The 26441-nt window shown below is 37.1% G+C and overlaps 1 protein-coding gene across 1 annotated transcript; it reads left to right on the top strand.

The window, feature by feature from the left end:
* The first annotated feature begins 51 nt into the window (after window positions 1-51).
* Window positions 52-26269, top strand: MARCHF5 (membrane associated ring-CH-type finger 5). The gene is made up of 6 exons (XM_066554345.1): window positions 52-335; window positions 14769-14971; window positions 18814-18944; window positions 22095-22278; window positions 22708-22874; window positions 24047-26269. The coding sequence occupies exons 1-6, from the start codon at window positions 292-294 to the stop codon at window positions 24161-24163; spliced, it is 846 nt and encodes a 281-aa protein (XP_066410442.1). The 5' UTR covers window positions 52-291; the 3' UTR covers window positions 24164-26269.
* The last annotated feature ends 172 nt before the right edge of the window (window positions 26270-26441 follow it).

Here is a 26441-nt window from a genome sequence, read left to right as displayed (position 1 = left end):
GCCCGAGCCCTGCCCTTGGCGCAGGCGCGCTGCGGGGCCGGGCGGCGGTGACGGCGGCGGGGTTGCGCTCAGCGCTCGCCGCCTCTCCCCGCGGCGGCACGGGCGCTCCGTCCTGCCCCGGCCACCGGCCCTGCGCCGCGTCCTGCCTGCCGAAGGAGGGGCCGCCCCGGCCGTCCCGCGGAAGGGCGGATTTGCCGCCCTCCCGTTCGCTCCCCTTTCTCCGCCACCGCACGCGTGACGCCTTTGTCAGGCTCCGGGCCCTCGGCTGGGCCCGCTCCTCCGCCCGGGGCCATGGCCGAGCAGACGGGCTTGGCGCTGCCGCAGACCATGGACAGGTACGCGGAGGGAATGCTCGGGCTGGGCCTGTGACCCCCCCGCGGCGGGTTTGGGGCCGGTGTCGCGGGTCCGGTTTCGTTTTTTGCCTTCTAAAAGCCTCGGTGGCCTGACAGAAGTTGTGCGAGCTTTGTCGTAAAGCAGCGCAAGGTACGGCGGGCAGCTGAGGGCCAGGAGGGATCGTTCCCGCAGCCCTCGGGAGCTGTGTGTCTGTGTCTATGTCTGTCTCTGTGTCTCTGTGTCTCTGTGTGTGTGTGTCTGTCTCTGTGTCTCTGTGTGTGTCTGTGTGTCTGTGTCTCTGTGTGTGTGTGTGTCTGTGTGTCTGTGTCTCTGTGTGTGTGTGTGTCTGTGTGTCTGTGTCTCTGTGTGTGTGTGTGTCTGTGTCTGTGTCTCTGTGTGTGTGTGTCTGTGTGTCTGTGTCTCTGTGTCTCTGTGTGTGTGTGTCTGTGTCTCTGTGTGTGTGTCTCTGTGTCTCTGTGTGTGTGTGTGTGTGTGTCTGTGTGTCTGTGTCTCTGTGTCTCTGTGTGTGTGTGTGTCTGTGTCTCTGTGTGTGTGTGGTGTGTGTGTGCCTGCGCACGGGCCCTGGGCAGCCGGGGGCTGCGGGAACCCTCCCTGGGCCTAGGAGAGCCTCCGGTAAGGGAACTCACTGACGTGCACGTAAAGTGAGGCACCAAAAGATGACCTAAGCTTAGCCGGCCTTGTGTGTTTTGTTGCTGGTTTTATGATCTGAAGAAAGCCTACAATTGCTTTCTGGAGCGTTTTTAAAAATTGCAACCTTAGAAGTATGACTTAAGCATCTTTCCTTGTCTATAATTACTACTTGTAAGTTCTATTTTTATATTTCTTTTCTCTGTATGCTTTTATTTGAACATGTAGCACTTTCATCCTGTTCCACTGAGCACTTCAGGTTCCTTAAGTGTAATTTCAACTCATCTATGAAGCCCTTGCAACCTATTCCTACAAACAATAAACCACATTCACAGCCTGTTATTGCAGGAGTTGTAATAGCCTGGTATCTCAGAAGGTAGAGATCCAGAAGCAGTCAGGCTTCTGTCGATGAACCTGTCAAGTTTTCATCATAAGGAATTAAAAAGAACCCTGGTGGTTTTGTCCTTTCCAGGTTGCCTCTAAGGAAAGAGTGTTTAATGATATACAGCCTGTCATCAGGCAGGTGATGGAAATACAAACTATGAGAGGCAGAGGTAGAACTTGTGCAGCCTGGAAGGTGGGAATGAGAAGTTCCAGTTTGATATAGAAAGAGGATAAAGGTGATTTGGGGAGGGAAAGTTTGTCATCTCTTACCTTTTCAGTTTTTCTAGAACACATAGGGATGATTTATGTTATAAAAGTATTGCTGAATCAACTCCTCTTAAACTAAAAAAAAAAAAAAAAAAACAAAAAACCACCAACCAAACAATAAACTTTTATCTGCACTCTGAATTTTGTGGTCTAGTAATAAATATTTACAGTCCAAGGAAACCATAATACTCTCTGTGGCTGCCCTGATGCCCATGGCTGTTGTCCTGGTTCTGAAGTCCTGGTTCACTCTGTTGGGAAATGGCTGTGAGGTTGTGTTTATAATCTTTGTTGTGACCAACCAGTTAAATTAAACAGTTAATTAAAAAAGAAAAAGGGAAATTAGTTACCAGGTTGCCAAACCAGTTTACTGTTCTTCAGCTGTTACCTGTAATAGAGATGTGGGTTTTGATGTACACTTAATATTCTTGTATCCTTTAAAGTTTGTCAAATTATAATTTGTGTCTCTGGCTCTTTTCAAAGACTTTTCCTAGTATGCTTAGAGTAGCTTGATGTGTAAAACAATTGGACAGTGTCTCTGATTTCCTTAATATCAAGGACAGCAGGGAAAGAATTTGAAATACCTAAGCAGCATAAAAGGAGGTGTGATATGCAAAATCTTAAAGAGTAATTGCAAATGATTATAGCTTAACACAAAATGCATACTTTAAAATAAAATAGAGATCTTTTACTGAAGGATGCAGAAAACAGCTTTCCAGTGAAGATGACTTTCATTTGGATTCTAATAGTTGAGGAAGGGGAAAAGAAAGCTTTTCTTATGTCTTAAGAGTGGTGTCATGCTGTTGTATCAGGAATTAGGTGTTGCTGTAGATCTGAGTGCATGCACTGCTTTGTATACAAGGTCAGAGCTCCCAGAGCAAGTTCTTTGATTTTCTGTTTGTGAGAGAGAACAGCTGGATTCTTCTCTTGACTCTTAGATTCTATACCTGTATGATTACAGGTTTATTTCCTTAGTAAAGTTGGATTTCTCTAGTGCAAGGACTTACTTGTAGCATCACCACATTCTTGCCTGGGATTCATCTTTCTTTGCTGTATTTTGTGCTCCATCCTTTATTTGCCTGCATAATTCAGTCTAGGAAGCAGCCCATGGATTTATAATGAAGAAGGTAAATAGCTGTTAAAATGTAAGGAGTCAGTTACTCAAAATTTCTACCTAAGGATTTTATACTTACCTGAAAGATTAACTGTAGCATAAATACAAGAAGCATGACAGTGAAGTGACATTACATTGTGGATTGTCTCATCTGCAGCATTTAGGAAACTAATCCATATGATTGGCATCATCTTTTCTAGCCTGAAAATTGGAATTTCCCTCCCTCTTGTAATTTTTTTCTTCTCTTTCATGTTCAGATAACAGTTCCAGATAATAATTATTGAAATACTGTCCTTTTCTGCAAGCAGAAATTTTTTCAGTCTGTGGTAAAACCCCATATTTCTGGACTAATGCGTACACTTTTAAGACAGGTATTAGTAATCTGGCTAAATGCTGAGATTTTATTATTATTTCATTATTTTTAATGCCTTTGTTCGTGTTAGTTTAATGCATAAATTACAGAATTATAGTAATCTTTGTTAAAACTTGAAATTATGTGGCAGTGGGTTTTTTATGTACTGCTAATGTGAGCTGTAATGCTAAAATGTACTCATATTTTTAAGCTTTATTCTCTTGACTTCAGCTGGATTATGTGTGGATAGCTCTTGCACTTGGTTATGCCAATGAATGGCTGGGGTTCTGTTTTTCAAAGCGTATCCTGTGGCAGTGATTCGCGGTATTTCATATGCTATCCAAATTAAAGACAGCTGTTCCCCTCTTGCCATGTATTTGCCACCATGGTCAGAACGTGGTCGCCATTGCTTTCTGTAATTCCATCTTTAGAGGTGTTTGTCAACATTTGATGGATCATCTGTTGAAGGCTTGTGCAGGTACCTGCTGAAGAATCAACATAGTGATCATTTTAGCATGGTTTAGTTTTTGAATTAGCATTCTTAATTTTCTGACTGAGCAGTAGTTGCTCAGTTGTGGTCAATATCCTTGATAAAAACTGGAGCAAGATGATGTGACTTTAAGTCTCTGCCATTCCCTATTGAAAGGAGATGAGAGCTGAAATTGCAGGTAGACTTAAAAAGCAATTTAACAATAAATTGTAGTTTGCTTAAGAAATTACTCTTACTATCTAGAGAGGAGTGCTGTTGCAATTAAATTTTCTCTTTCCAGATCACTGATTTATTGGAAAAATGCTAGCAATTGTACTTCAAAAATTGCAAAACAGCATTGGATTTTCCTTTTCAGTTTTTTGAAATGTCATTTGATTCCATAGTAATTTTCTTTTTTTTTTCCCCCAAGAAAAAAAGAATATGGATGGTATTGTACATGACTTTCAGTTTCTCTTTCCATTCCAGTCACCATTTGTGGTGGTGTTTGTGTTGAGATCAGTTCATTTCCTTCCTTCTTTGAAAGTGCAGGCACTGTTTTAGTTTTATTTGTACAATTAATTGTTGATACTTCAGTAAGCTAATACACGGTTTTGGATTATGACTCTAATGCTACAACCTCAGTAGTGTAATTAGTGCAGTGTGGTCCTTGATTAAAGATGTTTATTCTGAACATCTTAGACTTGTACTGTATGTTGTGCTCTGATTTCTCACACTGAGGGAAGTTGACACACGAGTAACTCTTTCTAGGAGTGGAGTTCAACCAGATAAGATATGTAGAGTAATAAGCAACATAAAACACAGTACAGGATTTATTTATTATCTTTATTTTTCACAGAATGCCATCTCTGCAATTACTCAGTCTGTTTGTTCTACTTCTGCTGATTAGGCACATCTCTTTTCCTTGTCCAACCTCAAGTAATTATTTTCTTTCTCCACAACAGAGTTAAACTCCTTTGAGAGAGATCTTCCTAACTTCTGCTTGAAGTCTGTCAGTGTCTAGAAGTACCTGGCTTTCTGTTCTTCCTTGAGAGTAGGTTATTCATGCTTAGAAGGAAAGGCTGTGTGAGAGTAGAGAATGGACTGTGCTGAGTTCATCTCTACCAAGGAAACAAGGAGTTTGTTTTTCCCTGTCCTTAGTCCAACTATTTGGAAGTTGATGTTGATACAGGATGGAAAAAGCAAAATCAGACCCATCTTGGAGAGTGGGTTTCAAGAAAGAAAGTTGGAAACCATAATAGCTTTATAATATCTTGGCTTTCTCATTACTGCTTCATCCCAGGTATATCCCTTAGTATTTTGCTTCACTTTATCCTGAAGGTTCTATGCAGATTAACTTCTTCCTGTGTTTTACCAGTCAAGATGATTAATGGAGACTCAATGCAGACCTGTACATTGCCTTTTGCCCATGTGAAATATACAGGTGTCAGCATGTTGTTTATAAACTATCTTAACCTTTTGACTGTTGTCTAATGTATGTTATTTTTCTGTCTCTGATGTCTGCTTTGATATGCTTAGGAACAAATGGACGTGTTTTAGTTGCTGTTTAACAACTAACTTCTACCTGCAGACATTAGGTAATTATTCTTCCTATTTAAGTGTGAAGAAACTCCTGAGAGACAACTTACAATTTGTTGTATTCAAACTCTTGGCATCTCATGTATTATGAAGGCATTCAGAGAATATTTTCATTTGTTACATTCACTTATCTAAAAAGGCTGTACAAACTCCTGTTTATTGATCTCTTCCATATAAAAGTGTTCAGACTCTGTAATAGTGCTTAAAGTTTTAATGGTTTCCTTTGCCATGGTGTCTTTAAGTGCTCACTGAAATGGAAACTTCTGACAGTTAATGCAAATGTGTTGAATAAATATATGTATAATAATTTACAGACAAATATCAAAAGGTTAAGGTATCAATTTTCCAACAACTTCTTAAAGTAATACTTAAAGTGGTAATGAATATGCCAGCTGTTTTAGGCTTGTTTGGTGCTTTTGGCATCTCAACCTGCTTATGGCCTTTCTGCATTGCAAAGAGGGTGGAAAATTCCTGGTGTGAAAATAAGTGCTTTCTGATGAACAATTTTGTTTTCCTCTCAGCAGCAGAATGGGCCAAGTACTAGATTTTTTATAGGATATAAATACCTACCTTTATCAAAAGAGTGTGTGACTTGCTCATGCTTTTACTGGCATTTGTAGTTTACCACAAGTAGCAAATTCATTGCCAGTGCAAAATAATAAGAGGAGTCAATCTGAAGTGGTTAAAGCAAACTGCTTCTGCCTGATGTTTCTAAATGAAACTGTTGGGATTACTTAAGTTGGTGAAGGGGCTGGAGCATGTGACTTACTAGAAAAAGCTAGAGGGAGCTAAGCCTGTCTGGAGAAGGGATGGCTTGGGAGGCCTGATGACCTTCTACCTACCAAGGAGGTTGTTCAGAACACTGACTGTGGAGTTTCCTGGCAGGATGATGAGAACCAACTGTAAATTTGAACAGAGAAGTTTTCAGCGTGTGAGGATGGGAGTGATGCAGCTGAGCTTGGGAACAAGCTGCCCAGTGCAGATGTGGATCTTGGCCCATGGGGCTTTTCAGGACCCAGCTGGAGAACGCTCTGCTGTCTGCTCTGAATTTGGTGTTGCTTCTGTCTTGGGCAGGAGGTCTGACAAGATGTCCTGTGGTCCCTTCCAAGCTGTAATTCTGTGATACCAAGTCTGGATGTAATCCCAGTTTAAGGGAAAACAGCACAGTAGCATTTGCACTGCATAACTTAAGCATACTATGCTGGAGGTACCAATGGGAAGGTACAGCCCACTGGCACCTTCTAGCAAATCTGCACTCGGTCTTCTTTAGCACCAGCTCTGAAAGTTTTACCTAAAAGTTGAGATAACTTCCTGTCTAGTTGGATTGGGAATTTGCTTTTTTTCTCTTAAGAATTTTTGCTCCTGTCATGTTAATGCTAATATGAGTGCTTTTTGTCAAAAATTTCTAAAACTGAATGGAAGTGCTTATGCTCAGGATTTTTCTGTTGGTGATTCTGGGGGAAGGATTAGACACTTCCTGCCTAACACTACTGTAGGATAAGAAAATTTACAATCAAAATATCCACTTTTAAATGCTGCTTTAAAAAATTGCAGTGAAGTTAAATTAAATCAGGGGCTAGCTGTTCATTTGTTTCTAAGTTAACCTAAATATTAAACTGGCCTGCTATATCATATTTCCCCTACAACAAGTAAATACCAGTTGATTTAAGGGCTATCCAGGGAATCTTTGTATGTGCTTATGTTTGGAAACAACTTTCACAGAAACAAACTTTTTGGATAAGTGTTAGTGTTTCTAGGTTTTCAGGTGATTGCTGATGGAAAGTATGGTCTGTTTAGTGTTCTCAGTTTATGTATCTCTGCCTGTTTCCTCCTATGACCATGCAGCTCTTCTTCAATGTGTACATAGTAAAAGAAACTGCTAAAACAGTGGGAAGATGGTAAATAAAAGAGTTGTCATGGACAAGAGGGGCTGGCATTCAGTGCTATTTTTTAAGCCATGTTGATATAATTAATTATTTCTTCACATTCTAAAAAAGACAAGACCCTCTATTTTAAACCTGCAGTGTGGTCATCATGTACCTTCCAGATCTCTTCTCATTTGTTTCTTCTAAGTGCCTTCTGGAATGTGAATATTTTTGTTTAGAAGTGGATATTTTTTATTGGCCTAAAATGTGCCAACATTTAGTTAGCTTTCTGTGAGGGATGTAATTACAGAAGACCATGTGCAGGGCGCTTGTGACTGTTCTGCTGGTGAGTCATGCAGTCAGTTGCACAGCTTGTCGAGGAGAGTTACTTTAATGTTACCATCAGACACCTTGCAATTTTGTTCACATTTATTCAGAGTAAAAACATTTGCAAATTTTCAATGTCTGCCACATTTGATAGGTGGTTTTTGTTGTTCTTGAGATATTAACATCCCAAGAATTTATCTTGTTGGCATTTAAATTTTTTTGTAATTTTTAGGTCAGAAATTGTTCCAATTTTTATTATTAGGATTATATAAGATGACTGACTTAAGTAGAGCTTTTTGGTTTGTTCTCTTATACTGTAAATTTTCTGGTAAAAAATAGAAATTATAAACTGACAATAACTTGAGTAATATTATCTGTCATAAACTCTTGAGTTCAAAGCAATTTGCTTGCTTTGGAGTTGGAGGACTACACTTCCTTTTTTTTTTTTTTTTCTTCTCTTTTCTTTGGAAGAACTCAGCAGGAAGATTGCTTACCCTGTATGGTCAGTTTAACCATGAAACTCTCTAGGAATACATAAAAAACATCAAACTTCTATTTCACAAGGACTATCCCTCAAAATTGAATGTAAAGCAAGGAACCGTGTTTAGTTTCTAACAGTTGTCTATGCTGTATTTGCTTCTGTAACTAAAGCTGCTGTGCCTAAAGATTCATTTGTACTTCTGCATTAACTGACACTGGAAAAGAGCTGCAGGAGATTGAGCTCACATGATACAGACTCAGTGAATAACTTTGCATTTCTTTTCATTTGCTCATCACAGCAACAGCTTAATGTCAGGATGGTTACAGTTTCAGGCAGGTCAGACTTGGTCTATTCTGTATGTAGGTCGCTCCTGATATTTGTAGCATCTGTCATCCATTCTGTACATGTCCCACAAATACCAGTATTGGTATTCTTCTGATGCAACTCCCTTCCCTTTTCCCCCCGTGCGAAATAGCATTGTTGGTTATAGAAACTACTTATTTTTGTCTTCATTTGGAGTCTGGTCATCTTAGAGGTAATTAATAAGTAATTAAGGTGTTTAAGTCACATTCAAGGAAGTACCTTTAAATAGCCTCTAATGCATAATTTCCTAGTTGCTTCACATCTCTCCTGTGTTTGTGATTATTGACAGATTTATCAAACAAGGCATGAGAAAATGTTTTCCCTATATTGTATCATGCTGTCTGCACTATAAAAAATCCATTAAATATTTAAAGCATTAACTTAATGCTATTAGAATTCTTCACTGTTTGCTGTGTATGTACTTGACTACATGTCAACTTTCTGTTCAAAGTATGTTTCCGTTTTGGAAGTAAATTGTTTTGTGTGTGTGTATGTGGTTCTTTGTTTAGGTTTTGTTTGTTTGGTTTTTCTTTTTCCACTTAGTTTTAGTCACTTTTGTTTTTCTTCCTAGGCTGGTGAGAATCAGTGTTACCCACCCCCAGCAGGCACTCAGTAGCTTAAATTGTTAGTTTTAGGCCAAGCTGCTAATACACATTAGTAAGAGTTCAGTTAAGCAAAATACATAATGTTTTAGTAATAAAGTGCTTATTGTAGAAGTTGTTGTTTTTCCTGATTTGTCCTTTGTGCACGTGTAGAAGGGCCCCATTCTTCCTCCCTCACTTAGGAAATAAAACAAATGTTTCTAATATCAAAATTCATTGCATATTTAAAGGCTGATAGCAAGGCCACCAAGCTTTGATGATTTCTCACCTTTTCCTTTTGAAAAAGTGAGAGTATGGTAATATTAAAAACTTTAAGATAACTGAATTTTGAAGACTTTGTGAAAGGAACGTGTCTGAATAACTGGTTGCAAAAATTTAATTTATTCGGAATGAAAGCTAATTTTTTTTACTGACAGTCTAGATTTTGGCAAACTAGAGACCAAAACACAACAAGATAGCTGGATCTGAGGAGGGATTCCTTATTCTAAGCTGGCTAGAAGCAAAGACCATAAAAAATAAGACCAAATTTAAGCACAATAGGTGATGCCTGGCAGTCAAAGGTGTAATTTTATCCACAAGCTAGAAAGCAGCCAGCAGGATTCAGGGAACTGTCCTTTACTCATATCTCTGCCTTTATATAGTGCAGTGAACTCAAGTGTGAAATATTTCCCCTTGATTTAAGCTGTAATTAAGAATATAAAAAAGCTTGACCTGAACTTCTGATAATCAGTAGATCTTTCTGGTGCACTTTCTAGTTAATTATTCTGTGGGCTTTTAATGGGTTTGTTTACTGAGTTTTAGTTATCCACATGTTTTTATTAAAAGCTTTTTAAAAGCTAGTTTATAGGATGTCATTCTGAGGTTAGAGGAAGTCAGAGCCTATATATAAATACCACTTGTGTGACCGTGTGTTCACACCAACATTCTCTTGATTTTCTGTACTTGAGCTGTTTCTATTGAAAGCATTGCTTTTGTAGTAAAGTGTCTTTACTGTTATATCTAGGCTCTTAACAATATCTCCTTTACTCAGCTTTGCAGGCTATCCTTGATGACTAGGCAGAGCAGAATTGGGTATAAGATCTTTCTTATAAGATGATAAGATGACTTTCAGGACTTCCTTTGAGAATTTTAGACTTTGTTTCAAAGTGACAGCATGTTTTCTAGCTGAGTGAGACAGGCTGGCATATGGCTGCTATGCCATGCTGCCTTAAAAGCACCCTCTGAAGTCCCCAAGGAGCATCTAAGACCACTATTTTTGCACCAGTGTCTGTTCTTCACTCAGTGTATTTCCCTTGTGTGTTTTTCCTGTTAAGATAGTGTAAGGGTGTTTTGAGTTTGATAGGCAGGTGTTGGATTGAAGATTAAAGTATTTTTTGGTGTGTTTGATGGCCGGGAAAATACTGGGGAAAGAGCAGTGTTCCATCCTACAAGTGGGTTCATCTCTTGCTGGCACTTCATCTCCTCTGTGAAGCTTGACATAAGCTAACATTTCTCAGGTTAATGGTATTGCTTTGTAGCTTTTATCAGGGATTTGTAGGCTAGGCTTGCGTTCTCTCGTGACCAGGCAGTGTCCCTCTAGCACAAGATCTTATTGCTGCTGGTTCTTCACACTCTGGAAAAGGAAATGCTTAGTGGTAGCATTTGCAATGAGGTGTTTCTCTTGCTTTATGAGAGAACAGTTTGCTGTCCCCCTACTAAAATTCCAACCAGCTCCAAAGCAGCCTAATGCTACTAGGTAACTCCATTTTTCTGACATCCTAGTCTTCCAACTTAAACATGATCTTGTAGTGCTTAGAGTGTAGATGGTAAGTTTAGTGTAAAGCTTATCACTGTTCATCATCCAAGATATTTTATCTGTTGACATAGACTATGCATAAAAAGTTGTTATAGAAGCTCATGAAAAATTGTCTCTTCCAAACAGCAGACTTGTGGGTCATCCTTTAGAACAGTGCCTTTTTATGGCTTGTGATTGGAATGCTTTTGGTCATTTCTTTCAAGGTACCTTTTCACCCCTCACTGACTTGGCTCTCTGTGCTATTGTTACTATCAGGTATGTTTCAGCCTTTTCACTTTCTTCTTTTTGGATGTGAAATTCAATTGCAATAAGCTGCTCTGACACCTTGTGTTTAGCAGGACAAGGATGCTTTACTCTTGCAGCAAGATATCAGCAAATTCCTGCCACTTCAGGAATAGAGCTTTATGATTGGAGAGAAATGCAGAAAATGTTTTGTTTTATGAATGAACTGTAATGAGAGGGAAAATGCGTTTCTAGCTCCTGATTCTAGAGCACGTCATGCATGTTCAAATTTGCATTTTCCCACGGTAAGAGTTAGATCTAAAAGTCAAATAGGGCTTTCTATTCTGAGTTTTCTGGTTTTGCTGACCATTCATATTTGTATGCCACTGAACATAAGGGAGAAAATTCCAAGATGTTTACATTCCTACTTCAGTACTGAATATTTGAAACCAGATCATAAAACAGCTGTACTGTCCCAGTCTAGCAAGTCATCTTCCATTAAGTGTTGTGGATACAAGGATATCTGCTGGGCTTTTGGGGCTTTTTTGTGTTGCTTTACACAGTCATGCCTGCTTGAAAACAAAACTGTTTCATGATGGATTCAGCTTTCACAAATTGAGTCAGATTTGATTTAAATAACGTGAATTAGATACTGTCTTCCCTCCCATCTAAGACTGGTTTTGGAAAAAAGTAACCTTTAGAAGGGGTATAGCTTAATAAAAAGGAGAGCAGTCTAGGTATGTCTGATCCTGGAGGTCTTAGGGATGTGTTGGAGCTGTAGCTCCAACCAGGTACCAGAGAGAGAAGCTCCTTACTGGTAAGAAACTTGTGGTTTGGAGGAACCTGGTTTTAGGCAGGCCTTGGTTTCTTAGTCATGTAACATTTGGAGTATAGGATCTCTAATCTTCTATTATTACAGCTTTCTCCCCAACTGCTTTGCTCTTAACACAAGCAGTGCCCTGAAAAGAGTTTGTCTTTGCTAGAGGTAAAAAAAAGCCAGATCCAAAAAATGCTTTATTCTCAGGGTCAGAATAGAATTTTTGAGACAAGAAAGCTTCATCTGCTGGGGAGCTGAATCTAAAAGGCATTTGTAACCTTATATTCAGAGCTGCAATAGTGATATTGGTCTGGAGTTTTGTATGTTTTGTTTTGATTTTTTTTTTTTTTTGAGCCAAGGAAGTGTGGAGAAATACATTGGTGTTATTGATTTGGCTATGTAGAAAGTCATCAAGGAAAAAGGTTCGAGTTTCTATCAGAAACAATGCTTTGTTCCACCTTTTCAGCCCTTTCTATTTCAGGTTATCTGAGTAGCAGCCTGATTCAGTGGTAAGAATCAAGGTCATATTTTATTCAGTACAAGAAAATGGAAAATCTGGCAAGAGCCTAGATACCTGTTTTGAAATGGTTTTATTTAGTCCTTTCTGCTACAGCTGCTGTCAATGGAAAGAGATAAAGCTGATGACAGTATACAGGGAATTTACTGTTCATTATTCATGACTTGCTGAAGGTTTAAGTCTGTGAAGGATTTTGTTTTCATTTCATAGGTCTTTCAGGTTTTCAAGCATGATTGGCTGGCAAGAAGCAATTAAAGAAAAGATGCATATTTTTCTTGACTTACTAACCTTTACAGAGAACTTGAGAACAGAATTTAATCTATAACTATTGTCATGGACAAATTCAGTTAAAATTGCAGTGTAGCAAGATTATGTTCATGCTTAAATCTGTCATTATTTGAATAAACTCTAGACTTGCATTTTGTGATGTTATCCTTAGACCTGACTAGCTCTGTTGTGAAGCCTTTAATTTATAAATAAAAATCTGAATTACAAATTTAGAGCAGTTGTAGACTTAAATAGGATGTGGAATGAGTGAGTGAATGTTTACCTGTAATGCAGAAAAAAAAACTTCTGAAGAGGAACAATTATCAGTAGTGTTGTATGGTATTATTTGTTGTTAAAGTAAATTTGGGGATTCTTAATGTAAATAAGTCAGACTTTGATTTTACCTTCCCATTAAGATAAATGGAAGAAACTACAGTTCTGATTCCAGATGTCAGTCATCAACTGAAAGGCTCTAGTTTTAGACCACCACACTTTAAATTGACATCTGTACCTACTATAATGTGTTCTGTAATTAAAACTGGACATTACAGGTTCATTTTACGGATTGTTCAATATTAAATTGCTTTCTCTCTGGTCTTCCCTGGAATCTGAATCTCAGGTTGTATTCCCTTTTACAAGTATGCCAATTGTAGTATGCCTTTTACAATGTGCTCAATTATATTCCCTTTTTACAAGTAAAAAATTGCTCCAGGTTGCCTTCTGCTGTGACACACTTGCAACTTTTTCAACATACTTCTACTACTGTAGATGTTAAAAAGATTTAGTGCTTTAAAGAATGTCTTGCAAGTACTTTATAGGCACAGTCATTTCTATTAGAAAAGCATGGCTATTCTTCTGTAAAGGAACACTTTCAATTTACAAATAGAATACTACCCAAAACAGTGAGGTCTTAAAAGCAAAGCTGTTAGACAACAATATTTTTCATGTCTTGAAGTTGGAGCCGGACAAAATTAAATTTCCCAATGCAAATTCCCCCTTCCTTTTCCTCAGAGGAGTTAATCAAAAGCAAAAGTGAGAGGAAAAGCATTGTGAACCACTGTAACATCCTGGCATAGAATCTATATTCATTATTCTCAAATAATAAAGTTGTTTTGTTTACGAGAGTCAGAGCATTTCCCAGTTTCTTCTTCCTCAGTTACTGTCTGTTACTCATTACAGATGAGAAACCTTTTAGTGTTTTGTCTTAATGTTGTTACACAAGTTGTTAAGAGAACAAAACTTCATCATCAAAATTGTGATGTTAAACTTCAGTTTGGTCACAGTGTCTAATTAGATTGTGTCTTGGTAGTTAAATTATAAGGAGGCTGTTGCTGTGCTCCTTTATAAGGGTTGAACTATGATTGTAGTGACTTGCATAAAATATTTTTTTAAAATCAAACCATTATAAATATATATATATATGTATAGTAATATTCTTATTTTGCTAGACTCTGGTTTATTATGTAAATTTCAGTATCTTCAGTATGGGAATTAGCAAATTGTTTCACAGTAGAAATTACTGGCTGAACATATCTGATATTTTCCTAGTTTAGATCCATATTTTGCTTTGTCTTATAAGTTGGCCAAAAGTCTGGCCTGATCATCAGACCAGATATCTGGGAGTTCCTGGTTCTATGCTCACTTCAGGTTAGGTTGTATAGACTGTCAGTCTTGTGTTTTCTCCTTACAGAGTTAATATATTTGAATTTTTATGCCCATATAATTGTCAAAAGCAGAAATTTCCTCCTCTACTGGTCCAATAGTATTCTTGAAGTACTTTGTAACTTAATTTATATTATACAAAGTCAACTTGTTTGAACTAAATACTTCATCCTTTCAAACAGAGCAAATGAATTTGATATAATTGTTTAGAGTTTTTTGTGATATATTGTATCATTTGTGTTGTTTTATTATTTAAGTGGATTGGAATTAGTTTCCCAACTAACAGACTATAGTATTGATCTTATATTTTTAAAATTAAAAAAACTTACCAAAATGTTGTAGGAGATGATAAAACATTAAAAAATATGGATTTTCCATATGTTGAATTATTCAAAGGTTGGACTATAGTCTCAATGCTTTTTAATCATAAATTATCTAAAAGTTTAATTAATAATTCAGAATGTATAAAGCAGTTGTTTAGCTATCTGAAAAGTTATGTTTATTATGTTGATTTTATAGCAAAACTGTGGTACAAAATACTTACACTTCTGGTGATTAAGAGTGAAGTAATAACCATCATCTCCTCTAGATGCACATTTTCTTAAGCTGTATGCTTTCACACGTGAATGTTTATTTTAAGCATGTAAAAGTAGCAGAAAATACCTTTTTTTTTCCTTCCTGTGATTACAGAAGCTGCTGGGTTTGCTTTGCTACCGATGAGGACGATCGGACAGCAGAGTGGGTGCGGCCCTGCAGGTGCAGGGGCTCCACCAAATGGGTGCATCAGACTTGTCTGCAGCGCTGGGTGGATGAAAAGCAAAGAGGAAACAGTACTGCTAGAGTTGCTTGTCCTCAGTGCAATGCAGAATATTTAATAGTATTTCCAAAGCTAGGTAAGATACGGATAATTTAAATTGTTGCTTATTTATTTGTTCTTGCGTTCCTTTTTTTTCTCCTTTCTTGTGCTCAGAGCACCACTTCTGTTGGAAACCTGTCTATTCCCTTTCCCAGACAGAAAGAAATAACTTATATTCTGCTGGCATCCTGTTTGGTGGCTTAGTTAAATACCTTCTAAAAATTTTGGATCTGTTCCACTTAGGTATATAGATAAATCTTGTGATTGACCTGTAATTCTTTCCTGGCTAATGGGATTGTTTTTCTTCTTGAGCAGAAGGTGACTTCTTTCAGCAGTTGCCACACAGCACATAAACACATCCTTTTTTTGACTCAGCTTGCAGAGACACTTTTATCAGAGGAAATTTAGAGGAGAATTTCCTAAGCAGCATGTGGCATTACTGGAAAAACATACTTTCACTTTGGTCAGGAGGTGTTTCTGAGACAATATTGCCCTGTAATCAAGAGGCAGAATATTTATGATTGCTGGATACTGCTGTAGCTCTGTTTGTCAAGGTCAAAAAAAAAGTTGGACGTGGTCTTCCAGTCTCTTACTTGACTAGCCAAGTAGGATAATGCACAGTATGTTGCATTTATTTAAATTAGCAGTGCTTGCTGTTATTTCAGCCCTCATTTGTCCATGTGTTCTATAAGATATATTAAGCAAATCAAAATGAAATGTTGCCATGGAAACTTAAATTTTGTTTAGAAGTAAAACTGATTGTTAGAGAAGTGGTGATGTAGCAATTGAGTTCAGGCATTTAGAGGATTTTAAAGAAGATTTTTTTAAAGTATCTTATTTCTGTAATGAAAGAGCTGAAAATAACTCACTGCCAGTTCTTTGGGAGAGGACCTCTTTCTTAGTAGCTTAAGGGCTGATGAAATTAAGGTGTCACGGGAATTTTGAGTGACATTTACTTCCATGATAGAACACTGAGTAATAGGAAAGAAAATATACACAACAGTATTGCATTGTTGATATAAAAAAAGACATAAACCCGTATGAAACTTACTACAAGTTATTAATACAATAGCCCCACTTCAGCTTTGCTGAATAGGGTAACTCCCCATCATAAAGAAGGCATCAAACAATAACATTTAGAATTGGCTTTGGGAAGAAAACTGGGTTTCCATCTGGACACAGAATGCACCACAAAACTTTACACTGTTTGAAATTCTTGTTTGTATCTTTACTGATGAAATTGTAATGTGAGATGTGTTTGCATTTTATTTTGACAATGGCGAAAAGGGGTAGCAACTCTAATTTGGACAGGATACATTAACATAACAGGCGTTTTCATTTGTTCCTGCAATTCGTGGCAAACTGTACTTGAAAGCTTAGATTCCAACATTCCTGGAGTCTGAAGCTGGCCTAAAATTCTTGCATGACATTGTTCAGTTCTTGCATGCAGGTATATGAGACTCCCTTCATGTATTTTGATATATTTTGCCTCATAATACCATCTTCTTCTATTTTTAAAGATAAGGGCATAAAAATTCAGACTTGTCTAAAAGTACACAAGACATTGGTAGTAGAGCAGGGAAATTAATCTGGGTCCATGGAACATCAGTCATGACCTTGAAGTGCCTTAAACAAGTGAGCCAGTCTTGCCCTTCTGTAACTCTTTCTAGTAACCCAAAGCTGTTCTAGCACAATTCAACTACAAGTCAATCAAGGTCACACCAGGCAGAGTAAGGACAGTAAGAATTTTCCAAGAAGCCTTGGAACACTTCTTTTGAAGACAGTGTTTGTCATACCTTTCCCTGAGGCATCACAGTTCAGAAACTTACTTACTTTAAGACTTCCCTTAATGTACTACTGGAAACTTTTTTCTAAAAATTCTGTGAAAGGATACCCTCATCACAAAATTTAATTTATGATTATAGTTTAGAAGTAATATCAACTTGAGGAGACATCAGTGAATAGAAGTAACAGTGGGTGTTTCTTTATATATTTACTAGTTCAAAACAACCTCTCATGAAATATCTTAAAATCAGAATTCCATTTTAGATTTGATACTGCCTATCAGTTCTGGTGATTGGTGATAATTATGTTCCTGTGAGCTGTTTTCTGCTCTTTCAAGAACTTTCACTAAATAGAAAAAATATTGTTACCACTTTGAAAGTAACCAAAGAATCTCTTAGATGATTATTTCAGTTTAATAAAAAGAAAACGGCTTGGCGGAAAAAAATTCTTTAAAGCATGATCTATTTTTCAAAATGAAAAATATTTTTGTTTCATATTTCCTTCTTTAATTTGAGTATCAGTGATACTTATTTTTCTGTTTCTTCCTCCGTACCACCTTTAAAAGCAAAACCAGTTTTGTCCTCCTTTCTGACTACTTCCTTCCTAAGGCCTAATTAAAAGATTGTTTCAATAATTTTTTTCTAGTATTTTCTCAAGATTCGATACCTGATTCTCTAGCCAGGTTTCTCTTAATGATTAGTATCAGTAGGTGTAATTTGTTAGTACTTGTGTTATAAGGCAACCTTCAGTGTCATTTGAGTCTCCTGTCTTCAAACATAAGTTTTCAAAATGGAAAAACCAAACAACTTTTTCAGTGCCTCTGGGAAACAGTCAAGATGTGTAAACTACTGTGCATTTAGTACTTGCAGTTATGACCTTGTTGCTACTTCCAGCATACTGATAGGTGTCTCAGCACCTTCTTAAGTGTGTTCTGGAAAGTCAAACACAACTATTAAGAGTTGAACTGGACGTTCCTGTTGCCTTTTTTCCACCAGCTGATTTGAGCTGAATGGAACTGGGGTTTTTGAAAGCATTCTCAGTAGAGCTGTTCTCTAGAAAAAGAACTAAGTCATGAAATGGGAGTCACAATTTTGTCACTGTGGGTAAACTTTGAGAGACATGGAGGATTAGTTACTTGAGGAATGCCTGTAGGCTGGTTTTGAGAATTTCCACTGATTTTGGTAGGAAAAAGTAGGAGGGAGCTCACAGGAACTGCTCATGCATATGAGCTGTGGGAGGACAGTCTGTATGTAGAATTTGTTGACAAAAACAAAAGTAATGTGGATTATGGTGATGATGGTTTTCACTTCCATGTATACGTTTCAGTGTTCTGGCTTTTGCCTCACTCATACTCTTGCAGTCCCTCAAAGCAAAGGTGCGGGCATTGCCCTTGTTTACCTCACCAAAGGTAGTCAGGGTATTTATTGTCTTGCCCTGTGTAAGTCTGGAAAGTGCAGTTGTGCATAGGCAGAACAATGAACCAATTCATGTGTTGTTGTCAAAGGCACTGAATAACCTGAATAGGAGTATTTTTTCCTCCAGTGTTTTGAGAGGTGATCCTTTAAACATACTGAATGCAGCTTCTTCCAGTGGAAGGAATCTTTTGTATTAACTGTGCTACTTTTTACTACATAGCAGGATAGTTTAGTGACAGAATTTTCAGGTGAAGTTGTCAAAGATAAGGACATGAAGTACATTACAACAAATCGGTATTTTTTCCTTTAGAAAACTAAAATATCTAACAAATAAAAAAGGCACTAAGCCTAAAGTGGTTTGTACAAAAGAACAATTCTTACTCAACACAAAGGAAGCTAATCACTGGGTAAATTAGTGCTTTAAGCTGTGTATCAATCTCCTGGAAAATTGAAATGGTAGGTAGGCAGAAGTTACAAGTTTAGCTTAATAGCTTTTTAATTATATATTATATTATATATATTCACTTATACAGCATGTGTGGTATGTCAGACTTGTACTTTGCCTCATTTGTTCTTTCTTATTGGTGATAGATGCTGACTTTTCTACAGTATGCTTTTATCTGTGTGTATCTATATATATATATATCTCTCTTGAAACCTTACTTTTCCTTTATCATAGGTCCAGTTGTTTACGTTTTGGATCTTGCAGATCGCCTGATCTCAAAGGCATGTCCCTTTGCTGCAGCTGGAATCATGGTGGGCTCTATATACTGGACAGCCGTTACCTACGGAGCGGTGACAGTCATGCAGGTACACGCTTCTTCCCTCTTCCTGCCCCCTCTGAGAGCAAAAGTCAATTCTGACTCCTCTTTCCTTGGCTTAAAACATGCTTAGCTGCTTTCAGTGTAGTTACCAGTGAATTCAAGATGGTTTTTCATGTTTAACTGGTCATAGTTTATAACTGCAAGTCTGCCTGTTGGGCATGGTTCAGTCTGCAGCTAACAAACTCCACTACTGCTCTAGCTGGCTGCGCTGTGTATGGCAGACTGGTGAGCACAATTCTGTTCTCATGGGAAAAGGTGCCATTACCACCTAGCTGCCAATAATGAGTATCTTTAGTAAAGACAGGAGATTTAATCTTTTCTTTTACTTGGAGAAAAACTTTGCTAGTAACATTCAAAGCGTTGAAATTGAAAGATGGTAAATTATTTTCTGGAAATTGTGATTTTCTTTTTAAATTGTATAAAGGAAAATACATGCTCTGAATGATGCAATTCATTCATAAACAAGAAATACAAAACACTGCAAATTAATGTTTTAATTACTTCAGACTATATGATTAGTTGAAAGGGGAAAAATAGTTTTCCTGCCTCTGTTCTTGTGAACTTACTGTTTAAATAGAAAAGTAACATTGACAGGTGGTACCCTATTAACTATGGAATGACTTGGTAATGGTGATTCTAGTTCAACCACAAGACCAGAGTTTTCAGAGATTGTACAATCAGAAGCACTTCCTTACCCTTTTAGTTGTTGATTCCTATATCAAGTCTACAACCCGTGTTTTACCTGAAAGCATAAAAGTATTTCTGATGCTAATTCAGCTGTAGATAGAATTAACAAGCCAATATGTTAATAAATACTCCTCTACACAGTTCTAATTTTAAATATACAACCTGGTTCTTCTCTCATAAGTCATTTGGCACTAGTTCTTGAGATGTGTGATACTGCCCTGCCCTGTGAAGATGGTGTGCTGTTTTGGTTCAGTTTCTGTGTGATCTGAAAGCAGAAATGGAGCCCAAATGAGTGGTGCAGTTTCCCTGTACCAGTGTGGCCAAGGGTCAGGCAGCTGCATAGGTGATGTGTAATGGCTTTCAGTACCCCCTCCATTCCAGTGGGTGAATCTGTGTATTACAGAGTGGTGCAATTAAGTATTTCTTCATTAGATATTTCGTTGTTGTGGCTCCAACAGGAGCATTACAACCATCTGCAATACTACAACGAGACTTTGGAAATGCATCAGTCCTTTTCTCCTTGCTCACTGCTACACTGAGCTCTTTTCTGTAGGAAATGGTGACCTTTTTAGCTGCCCTAGAGCTCTACAGCCAGATGGAAAAATAAATGCTTTGTTCTGAAGTTGTTTTGCTTTTGAAGTGAGGATCTGTGTAAACATTAGTTTGGGCAGCTGGTCAAATCGCAGATATGAAGAATTAGCTATTTTCATGATTTAATGTTTTGATTGTATGGATGGCATGCTGGGCAAGACAGTAATTTAGTTTTGCTTGTAGAGGAGCAGACTGAGTGGGTAGTAGAGGGAAACTGTTCCAACCCTTTTGCCACCCCAGCCTTGCTAGGTTTAATACAATTTTTCTCCTGATGTATTTCAGACTCTTTTCCCTTAGTTGAAGGGCCAGAGAGAAGCACAGAAGCTATTTTTAGACTTCAGGTGCAGAAAAATAAATACAGAATTGACATTGTGGTAGCTAAGTCAGAGGAAGTTACTGAAAGCAGAGAAATAAAATAATCTAAAGCAGAAAGAGACAAGATACTGAAGCATTTTTTGATGGACAATGACTATAAGGAGAAAAAAGATAGTGTCAGACTTCACAGCTTGAGTAGAAGATACTGAAGAAGCTGGAAGACAAATGCTGAGTGTTTTTTTAGGAATAATCTATTGGCAGCAACAATATTGGTTATGCCTATTTTTAGAGGCTGTGGTATATAACATAACTTCCTGTTCTGGAGGTGTAACATGGAATGCTTTTCAGAGCAAGGCAAAAATGTACAGTTTGAAGGTACTGTGGTACATTACTGTAGCTTCTTCCCTTGTCCTACCTATTCCAGAAGTACTGGGTTTGTTATTTTCCTTTTTTACAATTTTGCTGTTGTTTCATGTTCTTACCTTCTAATTCTAATTTTTGTGCAATTGAAGACTTGATAAGTTATTGTACTTGTGGGGAAAACAAGAAGTCAGTGAAAACACATCAGAAAATCCAGTGCCTGACAAACATAATTATTATTTTAGTGTTTTTAGTCCTCCCAGATTCTTACAGAAAAAGTCATGAAAGAGCCTGTTCTTCCTGGAAGCAATTAAAGGACTGTATTAGCATTTATACTGATTAAATTGAGACAAATCTAGAGGATATCTACCATTCTAATGTAGTTTTTTATCCTCAGTCCTATTAGATTTATTTAAAATTAAAACAATGTACTTTTTAAAAGACATAAGGAACCATTCTGTTGCAGTTGTAACATCTGCATTTTATAAATGGAAAAGTCTGATTAATTTTTTTATATATCAGCAGAAAAGTGTAGACATAGCAGTAATAATGATCTTTTAAAATCGAAGTTGAACGAACTACATATGAAAATAAGGTACATGTGAAGATATGCTGCTATTTCCACTACAGTTGAAAATAATGTTCATCTTCCTGCATTGTCCTGAGAAACAGTTAAATACTGTGATCTCTGTTATGTAAGGTATTCCTAAAAACCACAAAATATGGATAAAAACATCCTGATGTACCTACTATCAATTTATCCTATGAACAGTAGTATCTGACCAGTTTCTGAGTGTAGAATTAATTGTTATAAAACTGTAAATTCTTAAACGTATTTTGGAAAGCTTGCTGTATTATTAGTGTTTCAGATGTTTAGGCTTTTACTTACACAGAAACACATGAAACCTTTCTTGAGATGGTCAGGAATTCTGTTACAGCTCTCTGCAATAATAATGATTTGCAAAATAGGGCTGGTAGCTCACCTGCATTATGCTCCATAAGCAACCAAGGATACAAAGAGAAAACAGCATAAATTAGGTAAAACAGTGTTCTTTTTTTCTTTAACTTAAAACACGTGGGCAGCTTCAAACAAACTCAACTTTATAGGTTACATTTTTGTTCATTTGTGCATTGTAACATTGTTGTGGCCTTTATGTTTGTCAACTATATGCATATTTTCTAGGTTGTGGGTCACAAAGAAGGTCTTGATGTGATGGAGAGAGCTGATCCTTTATTCCTTTTGATTGGCCTTCCCACTATCCCAGTCATGCTAATACTGGGCAAGATGATCCGTTGGGAGGACTATGTGCTCAGACTGTGGCGCAAATACTCTAATAAACTACAAATTTTGAACAGCATATTTCCAGGTAATGTGATTCAGTTTAAAAAGAAATGCCAAAATTGAACTGCCTTTAGGAGATGGGGATAGGCAAGTAGTTTTTGCTATTTTTAAGTAGAGGTGATTAACACTATCCCTCTATTTCATGTTCATTCTGTTTAGATTGTGTTTGTGTAATATGTCCTGAGATGGGTGTGGCAGGAGTAGCCGGAACATGGTTTCAGTTCAGGCTTTAGTAACAAAACAAGCTACTAAAAGTCATGGGTCTTACTTGAAAGTAAAACTGCAGTCGTTTATTGGAAACAGACTATTCACTGAGAAGAGGGATAGTTCTCACAAAGTAGTTGGGCTATAGATTTGTAGTGGAGTGGGGAGTGGGCAGTAATGCACTTTCTGTGTTCTTTTTTGAGGCAGTATAGGCTATGTAACCTTTTTTCCCCCGTTCTCATCCCTTTAGGCATTGGATGTCCTGTTCCTCGTATCCCAGCAGAGGCCAACCCTTTGGCAGATCACGTCTCTGCCACACGTATTCTGTGTGGAGCTCTAGTTTTCCCTACTATTGCCACAATAGTTGGCAAGCTGATGTTCAGCAGTGTTAACTCAAATTTACAAAGGACAATCTTGGTAAGATTCAATACTGTTTCATAAATTATTATACTAGAGGAATGTGAAGTGTTGTGAAGGAGGGAGGCAAAAGAAAAAGAAACATAAATTGATCTGGAATTTTAAGAACAGTATTTGACTAAAGGAAGGGTTTTTTAAGGTTGCCTGTTTTAGCAGTGGACAAACATCATGTGTGTGAAAGACTGTCTTTATGACTGAAACTAATCTCAGTTCATGACAAGGATGAAAGTTTTATCTTTCTATATCTGCACTATAGTAGAGCAGGCCTTAGCAGTAATTAAGGCTGACAATGAAGATAAGGAGCCAGCATCTTCTAAGAACAGTCTCTGTAAGGGAAGACTGGGATTTATATTATAAACCTTTTCATATTAGCTTTTGTTTACTGATTTGGAGAGAAGCTCTTTGTTTCTTAGTTTAATAAGGAGAGGAAAATTAACTCTCCACAGAGTTCAAATGGAGAGGGAATGACAATCTCTTGCTTTGTGAATAACCTCTCTGGTTGCAGCCTTTCAAGGACAAGTACACTGAGTTTGGTAATATGGAATCCCTGCTCATCTGACTGTCACCACAGCCCATTTTCAATTCCTGCATGTTTATGTACCCCTCTCTTTTATGTAGATCAAACAGTGATATTGCAAATGTTCATGCAAACTAAAAGCTTCTTGGTGTCTCATTTTGAAGACTTGAGATAAACATATTGTAAAGCTTTCTAGAGAGAAAAAAAGGTTGTTTTACAAAAATAGATTTTATTTTACTCCACTTTTGGCAAGTGCCATTTTTCACAGTCTAGTTATAGAATGGTTATCAGTACTATTCCTTGTGCCTTGTATAGTATACATTCAGAGAAGGGAGGAAAGCAAATACATATCTGCATTTTCTTTGTTATTGAAATAAGATTTTGATTTTTTAAATTTAGAATAATGGTGAGACTTCAAGGAAATAAAAGCTTTTATAGATTCAGTCTGTAATCCCTTTAAGTAATGTTAACCTCTGTAATAGTGCATTGTGACAGAAAACTTTGAGATACTCATTTGGAACTGTACTTAGTTAATCTTTAGAAGAAAATATCATATGTATAGAAAACAAATCTTCTCTGACTGGAAATTTTTAAGAACATTTGCAGTGATATGACACTGAACCGTGCAGGTTTTCAAAATATCTTTTTATTTCAGGGTGGAATTGCTTTTGTTGCTATAAAAGGAGCTTTTAAGGTTTACTTCAAGCAGCAGCAATATTTGCGCCAAGCTCACCGCAAAATTTTAAATTACCCTGAACAAGAAGGAGCGTAAGGCTGTACCCTCCAGATGTCACAGAGTCTCACCTAAGAGGTTTCCAGGTTGTATTGGTTCCATTGTTATTGCACAGTAGTGGAAAATTGTGATAAGTTGCTGCTCCTTTATTTTTTTTCCCTTTAAATACAATAAAGCACTGTCTTGTGGCAGGGTAAATCCTTTCAGCAACCACTGAACTTAAGAATGTGATTTGGCTTTCATTATTTTTTGGGTATTTTTGTTGGGCAATAGGCTTTTGAATTATTTTCTTTGAGCCAATATACTGAATGGAAAAAAAAAAAATCAACTGCAGAACATTTTAAATGTAGTTAGGTAGGCTATATCCAAATGTCTTTTCTCTAGGTGATTTTGTACCCACGCTGTCATTCAGTTTAGCATTTCACACCGTGAAGGGAGATTGCTTTAGAAGGGGAATGTGAGTCATTACCAAGGAGAAATAATTTTCCTTGAGTTTTGCTGGTATCAAACAGGGAGTGTGAAATACCCAAATGACAGAGAAAGCAGAAGATAGATCACTCTCTACAGGACTTATATGTCAGCTTTAACCACCTAAGTATTAGGTGTTAAAATTAGCATGGCTTTCAGGTGACTATTTTACTACTGGTAATTTTCAGTGTCCTGTTGTATCTTCTGCAGTGCCTAGTGTAATTTTCTCATGGCTTTACTGGTTTGTAACTGGTGCTGGATTGCATTTTTTCCTCCAGTTAAAATAATTACAAGGGGGAAATAAATTTCACTTGCCTATTTTGTAGTTAAGTATTAGAACACTTGTTTAATTTCCATATTCCTTTATGTTGTGTAAATACCCATAGAAAACCTGTGAGAAAGCAGCATTGAACACTAAAGCTCCATATGAACAGCCAGCAGGGCATCCCCTGAAGCATCCAGACCTGAGTGTGTAACTCAGCTCTGCTCAGGACTGGGCTCTCCTGCCCTGGTGGCAGTGCTGGCTGCAAGGGGCTGACACTACACTCTGGGTACCTGAGCTGAGCATCCTGCCAGCAGGGTCCTTGGCTTAAGGTAACTGGGCTCCATTTTTGTAAAGGACTACAGGATAAATCTTAAATGTGTCATAAAGTTTATTTATACAGTAAGCTTTACTGTTCCCATATGTCTAAAGTTGTCAGTTGAGGGAGACATTAGCACTTCCATTATTTGATGTATTTCTAAATCTAATTTCAACAGAAATTGATTGTTTTGTGAAGTTAAATTCTGACAAACATAATTTGAATATTGCATATTCATACCAGACCTAATATGGATTTCGTATTTGAAGTTCTTTCTTAACAATATTTTCTTTGTTTTTCTCCGAGTTTTCTCTTGTTCATATTAGTATGTCAAATGCATGAAGAATAGCTTAAAAATATTTGAGTGGAATTATTCATTAGTAAATATTTCTTTTCACCAGAAATGAAGTAAATGCAGAATGGACTTCCTATTTGACTGCAATAATGTGTGTTAGGAGAAATTCCAAGTAAGGTACCTTTTCTATAGTATGTTTATCTTAATTACCAAGATGTAATATTTTAAAACTGTACAAAAGTGTATATAAAGGCCAGTTAGTATTAAAAACCTATACAGGTGTTAAAAATTATACACTCAATCAATATCAAATACTTTTGAGGCTCTTGCTGTAATGAAAGAATGACTATAACCTTGTAAGTCTGCTGATTATATTTGTCTTAGTAGGCTCACTTTTATATAAAACCTAAACTGAGTAGCAACCTCTGAAAGTTGCTACACTCTGTAAGATAGTCTTGAAACAATATAATATGTATTTCTTACAGAATTCCTCGTTTCAAGAAAACAGCTTTTCAGTGGTCTTCACTGTATATATTTCCAAGCAATTTATTACTGTTTTTTAAAGTCTCGTGGAGAGAATTGAATGATGCAAATTCGTGGGTTTGAAACTTGTTTCATGGGAAAGCTCATTGTCTCCTCTGGAAGTTAAAGCTATTGTAAAAATACAATTATAAAATACTGTATGGACTGTAAGATGATTTCACTTGAGTGGTTTAAAGGTCATTAATCTGTAAATCTTGTTTTTAAGTATTGAAAATTATAGTTATGTTGAATTAGGTTGAATAAATATTTTTTACACTCCTTAGTGTACTTTGTCAGTTGAACAAAAACTTCTGAAGGGAAAGTGTTTTGTTTTAATGCATACGTAAAGATTTATATAATTAATTTTGAGTTGATGGACTAAAGAAATATCTTTGTGATGAAGAAAGAATTACTTTAAGACTTAAGTCTGACATCAATTTTTTTTGTCCTT

The sequence above is a fragment of the Molothrus aeneus genome, chromosome 8 (assembly GCF_037042795.1).
Source record: "Molothrus aeneus isolate 106 chromosome 8, BPBGC_Maene_1.0, whole genome shotgun sequence".
Taxonomy (NCBI): Eukaryota; Metazoa; Chordata; class Aves; order Passeriformes; family Icteridae; genus Molothrus; species Molothrus aeneus.
This window is presented reverse-complemented; position numbering and strand designations above follow the sequence as displayed.

Bases quoted from the DNA above. Each gene is read 5' to 3' on its own strand.
- MARCHF5 (XM_066554345.1), top strand. From the start codon at position 292: ATGGCCGAGCAGACGGGCTTGGCGCTGCCGCAGACCATGGACAG. The intron at 336-14,768 runs GTACGCGGAGGG...CTGTGATTACAG, and splicing joins CTGCCGCAGACCATGGACAG to AAGCTGCTGGGTTTGCTTTG. The intron at 22,875-24,046 runs GTAAGATTCAAT...TTTTTATTTCAG, and splicing joins ATTTACAAAGGACAATCTTG to GGTGGAATTGCTTTTGTTGC.